The sequence below is a fragment of the Pseudorasbora parva genome, chromosome 9, assembly GCF_024679245.1.
Source record: "Pseudorasbora parva isolate DD20220531a chromosome 9, ASM2467924v1, whole genome shotgun sequence".
Classification (NCBI taxonomy): domain Eukaryota; kingdom Metazoa; phylum Chordata; class Actinopteri; order Cypriniformes; family Gobionidae; genus Pseudorasbora; species Pseudorasbora parva.
Window position 1 is genome coordinate 48,839,972 of NC_090180.1, and position 6,000 is coordinate 48,845,971.

A 6,000-nucleotide genomic window follows, 5' to 3' on the forward strand; every position below is an offset into this window, starting at 1 on the left:
TAGTGTCTAATGAACGAGTACAAGTGTCTAATGAATGAGTACTAGTGTCTAATGAACGAGTACAAGTGTCTAATGAATGAGCACTAGTGTCTAATGAACGAGTACTAGTGTCTAATGAACGAGTACTAGTGTCTAATGAACGAGTACTAGTGTCTAATAAATGAGTACTAGTGTCTAATGAATGAGTTCTAGTGTCTCTTGAATGAGTACTAGTGTCTAATGAATGAGTACTAGTGTCTAATGAATGAGGACTAGTGTCTCTTGAATGAGTACTAGTGTCTAATGAATGAGGACTAGTGTCTAATGAATGAGGACTAGTGTCTAATGAATGAGTACTAGTGTCTAATGAACGAGTACTAGTGTCTCTTGAACGAGTACTAGTGTCTAATGAATGAGTACTAGTATCTAATGAATGAGTACTAGTGTCTCTTGAATGAGTACTAGTGTCTAATGAATGAGTACTAGTGTCTCTTGAATGAGTACTAGTGTCTAATGAATGAGTACTAGTGTCTGAATGAGTACTAGTGTCTAATGAATGAGTACTAGTGTCTGAATGAGTACTAGTGTCTAATGAATGAGTACTAGTGTCTAATGAATGAGTACTAGTGTCTAATGAATGAGTACTAGTGTCTGAATGAGTACTAGTGTCTCTTGAATGAGTACTAGTGTCTAATGAATGAGTACTAGTGTCTCTTGAATGAGTACTAGTGTCTAATGAATGAGTACTAGTGTCTAATGAATGAGTACTAGTGTCTGAATGAGTACTAGTGTCTAATGAATGAGTACTAGTGTCTGAATGAGTACTAGTGTCTAATGAACGAGTACTAGTGTCTAATGAACAAGTACTAGTGTCTAATGAACGAGCTAGTGTCTAATGAACGAGTACAAGTGTCTAATGAATGAGTACTAGTGTCTAATGAATGAGTACTAGTGTCTAATGAATGAGTACTAGTGTCTAATGAATGAGTACTAGTGTCTAATGAATGAGCACTAGTGTCTAATGAATGAGTACTAGTGTCTAATGAATGAGCACTAGTGTCTAATAAATGAGTACTAGTGTCTAATGAATGAGAACTAGTGTCTCTTGAATGAGTACTAGTAGCATGAAAACAGATATAGTTCGTTTAAAGGGTTTAATGTTAAGTCGGCTTGCCACACTGCGTGTCTTTTACTTTGTTGAGCATTTCCTAAAAGTTGCACAATTCACCGGAAACACGTCACTCCCCGACTGAGCAGCACACAGAACCGGGGTTATGTTATGGTGTTTCTTCATAGTGATGTGTGTGTAGAGTCTGAGAGCGAAATGAGCTCCGGGACGCTGCAGACTCAGCTGACCGCCATTATGAGCGTGCTGGCGAAGGCGGCCGTGGCGGAGATAGCGCGGCTGATGGAGGACTCGGCGGCCGCTCTTCATCAACACATCCGCGGCAGGGACGAGGAGATCCGGGCGCTGAAGACTCGACTGAGGCTCGCAGAGAACCGGCCACAGACGGACACATGCTCTATCGGCGTGCAGGCGGACAGCCCGGACACGAGTGAGCATAAACTGACCAGTTAATGATGCCAAAGAACAGCATACTGTGTGTGTGTGTGTGGGGGGTAGGTTTAGGGATAGGGGTTGGGTTAGGGGATAGAAAATATCATTGATCTGATATAAAATCAATGGAAGTCTATGTAATGTCCTCACTAATATAGTGAAACAAACGTGTGTGTGTGTGTGTGCGCTTGTTTTTTGAAATATCAGGACACATGTAAATAAAAATTATGAGAGTTTTTGCTTAAAGTAAGAAAAATAATCTGCCAATGGGGTAGGAAAAATAATCAAGTTTTTTGTTTGAATTAAGCTTATTTTTCTCACCCCATTGGCAGATTAATGATCTTATTTTAAGCAAAAACTCGTAGTTTTGAGTTTTTATCCCAAAACAAGGCAATTACTATACACACACACACACACACACATAATATATACACTCACCTAAAGGATTATTAGGAGCACACACTAATGCTGTGTTTGACCCCTTTCTCCTTCAGAACTGCCTTAATTCTCCGTGGCATTGATCAACAAGCTGCTGAAAGCATTCTTTAGAAATGTCGGCCCATATTGATAGGAGAGCATCTTGCAGTTGATGGAGATTTGTGGGATGCACATCCAGGGCACGAAGCTCCAGTTCCACCACATCCCAAAGATGCTCTATTGGGTTGAGATCTGGGGACTGTGGCGGCCATTTTAGTTCAGTCAACTCATTGTCATGTTCAAGAAACCAATTTAAAATGATTTGTGCTTTGTGACATGGTGCATTATCCTGCTGGAAGTAGCCATCAGAGGATGGGGACATGGTGGTCATAAAGGGCTGGACATGGTCAGAAACAATGCTCAGGTAGGCCGTGGCATTTAAACGATGCCCAATTGGCACTAAGGGGCCTAAAGTGTGCCAAGAAAACATCCCCCACACCATTACACCACCACCACCAGCCTGCACAGTGGGAACAAGGCATGATGGATCCATGTTCTCATTCTGTTTACGCCAAATTCTGACTCTACCATCTGAATGTCTCAACAGAAATCGAGACTCATCAGACCAGGCAACATTTCTCCAGTCTTCAACTGGCCAATTTTGGTGAGCTTGTGCAAATTGTCGCCTCTTTGTCCTATGTGTAGTGGAGATGAGTGGTCCCCGGTGGGGTCTTCTGCTGGTGTAGCCCATCCGCCTCAAGGTTGTGTGTGTTGTGGCTTCACAAATGCTTTGCTGCATACCTCGGTTGTAACGAGTGGTTATTTCAGTCAAAGTTGCTCTTCTATCAGCTTGAATCAGTCGGCCCATTCTCCTCTGACCTCGAGCATCAACAAGGCATTTTCTCCCACAGGACTGCTGCAGACTGGATGCTCTTCCCTTTTCACACCATTCTTTGTAAACCCTAGAAATGGTTGTGTGTGTAAATCCCAGTAACTGAGCAGATTGTGAAATACTCAGACCGGCCCGTCTGGCACCAACAACCATGCCACGCTCAAAACGGCTTAAATCACCTTTCTTTCCCATTCTGACATTCAGTTTGGAGTTCAGGAGATTGTCTTGACCAGGACCACACCCCTAAATGCACTGAAGAACTGCCATGTGATTGGCTGATTAGATAACTGCATTAAGGAGAAACTGAACAGGTGCTCCTAATCCTTTAGGTGTGTGTGTGTGTGTGTGTGTGTGTGTGTATGTATATATATATATATATATATATATAATATATAATTTTTTTTTTTTTTTTTTTTTTTTTTTCTTCTTTTTTTTAAATTGTATATTAGCACTCTCTTTTTGGACAAATAGATCTTCCTCTCCATATTATGGTTTATTTAACTCTTTCATTTTTGGGTGAACTATCCCTTTAACTCTTAGTTTTGTTGTAGAATTTGAATAATTGACGTATGACTTCTCGACAGGCGTAGCGGCTTCGGCTGATCATCTCATCCAGGAGAAGATCGTCGTGAAGAACGTCTCTGAGGAAAACTCGCAGTTTTCCCACACGTCAGACGTGAAGCGGGAAGAGTCCGCACTGAAGGAGCCGGAGGAAGAGGAGCTCAGCGGGCTGGAGTTTCAGATGAAGATCGAACAGGTGGAAGAACTCGTGGATCAGACGCTCAATCAGGCTCAGCGTGAAGCACAAAACCACCGGCCTGACGGAAGCTCCGGCTTATGGTGTAAAGCGTTGGAGCATCCAGGGACTTTAATGGAGTCGCATTCCCAGGATTTCACAGATCCGTATGTGATGATGATGATGGAGGATCCGATGATTGCACCGACTCAGTCCGGATTATTGGAGAACGAGAGCTTCGGAGCTACAGACGTTGAGTTCGACCTGAATCTCCAGGATTCCCACAGACCGTTACAATCAAGCTCGATCTTTCCCAAAACGCTCCCGCAGGGTCCGCATGCAGGAAAACACCCGGAGAAACGCTTCCGCTGTCAGCTGTGCGGGAAAGCGTTCGCTCAGAGGACTCGGCTCTTAACTCATAGACTCGTGCATACGGGAGAAAAACCCTTCCGGTGTGAGGAATGCGGGAAAGGCTTTACTCAGAGGACTCGGCTCATAACGCACAGACTCGTGCATACGGGAGAAAAACCGTTCCGCTGTCAGCTGTGCGGGAAAACCTTCTCCAGACAGGACAACTGCCTCCGGCATGTGCGCTTGCACAGCGGACAGAGATCATGAGCTCCAGCTTCTGCGAATCACGTCTCAAAGGGAGATTACGAATGAAAGCGTGAATGTGAGGGAAGATGTGAAGCGCTCTGAATGGCCATGGGTCTGTTAAAGTCAACAGATTTCACTAATAGATCTACCAGTCTCAGTGGGTGCGTTTACATACACGTTCTTACGATGATTATGCCTAATAAGCAGACAACGAACATGGTCATGTAATCGCGGTAACCCGTTTTCTATGGGGTTAAAACAATGCCGAAACCATTGAAAATGGACAGACTTATGCTGCGTTCACCCCGCATGCGAATCGCTCAAGTGGAATAATCTAAACTTTGGCGGATATTCGCGCCATGTTAACCAATGAGGAGCCTGCTTACTGCTGTCATGTGGTGAAGTGATGGATGGGAAACCCAGAGGCCAGAGTAATTTAAAAATACTACTGTTATTGTGTCACAAAATGTAGTTTTAATAGTTTTTCAGGTGAGAATGTAGTTGTTTAAAGCTCAAATATGTGGTTTATTTATTAAGAGAGCTCCTATTTGAAAATTTGATCTGGTGTTTTCGGAGGTGTGAGACCCGGGCGATCACCGGAGCTCAGCGCTCATCAACCCGGCGAGAGCAGCCTTAGCTCGGCTAGTCCTTCTGCCGACTGCCGCTGCCTGGCGGAGCCCCTCCCATGACGCGAATTCGCGTCTGTTGTGTAGTGCATGTCACGTGAATGAAGCGAATGGATTCAAAATGTTCACACGTCCAACTTCGCGTGAATTGCACGATTTATTCGCATCATTCGCGTGCGGTGTGAACGCAGCATAAACGGCACAAATAGATATTACAACTTGTAAACACAGAACACAATCTATAAATAGATAAAAAATCCACAAACAAGGTCCTCATGATCCGCAAATGTAAAACAAGATCTACAAATAGATACAAAGTCCTCAAACAAACTCTGTGAAACACAAATGTAAAGCGTGGTCTTACAAAAAGATTAAAGATCCACAAATAAACATGTCCTGATTCACAAATACAAGTACATCAGTGACTTGTACTTCAAAACCAGAATTGGAATGAATGTAAAGTGACTTGTTTGCAGGTGAAGATCATGTTCTGTTTGTAGATTGTGCCACATTTGGTTTAAATGCATCCAGACAGCGAGCGAGCGTTTTGCATGAAATAAGGACGTATATCACAAACGCTGACTTTTTTAAGACCTAGGAAATTGTAAAGATGTGTTCTCATCTCATAGAGCAGAAGTAGAAGAGGTTCAGTCAGAACGCTACATCATGAGGGATAAGAGCCATAAATCTCCCGCTGACACGCTTTATTAAACATCACAACTGACGTAACATTTGGAAACCTCAGAGTCACATTATTATTTTTGACGTCACTATAAGGAAATAACCCGATTTATTAATAAAGTCATGTAAACGCGGTTTACTTGTGTTGTCAGTTTACTGGTTTGCATGTAAACGGGGAAAGCTTTTTTTAGTTATCAGCTACTGGTGTGCATGTAAACGCACCCTGTGTGAGAGTAAAATAATGAAGCTGCCATCGTTCTGAAGTCATCTTTGCACCTTGCACAATTTGGCTCCAGATCTCATGTGAAAATGGTCATTTGGACCCTCCTCTATAAACCGTGATTACGCAGTCAATACTCATCTGACACATTTAATATTCTGGCTCTCTTCTTCATTTATGTTTGTTTTGTAAGAAATGATCAAAATCTAAATGTTTAGCCTGAGACCTGCTTATCCTGATGACAAACTTATAATTAGTGGCTGTATTTTAAGAAAAAAAATATACCCACAAATG

The 6,000-nt window shown here is 42.7% G+C and overlaps 1 protein-coding gene across 1 annotated transcript; it reads left to right on the plus strand.

The window, feature by feature from the left end:
- Positions 1-1,048: 1,048 nt before the first annotated feature.
- Positions 1,049-5,366, plus strand: si:dkeyp-68b7.7 (zinc finger protein 7). Its single transcript, XM_067452916.1, has 2 exons — positions 1,049-1,535; positions 3,431-5,366. Exons 1-2 carry the CDS (start codon positions 1,259-1,261, stop codon positions 4,198-4,200), a joined length of 1,047 nt encoding a protein of 348 aa, XP_067309017.1. The 5' UTR covers positions 1,049-1,258; the 3' UTR covers positions 4,201-5,366.
- The last annotated feature ends 634 nt before the right edge of the window (positions 5,367-6,000 follow it).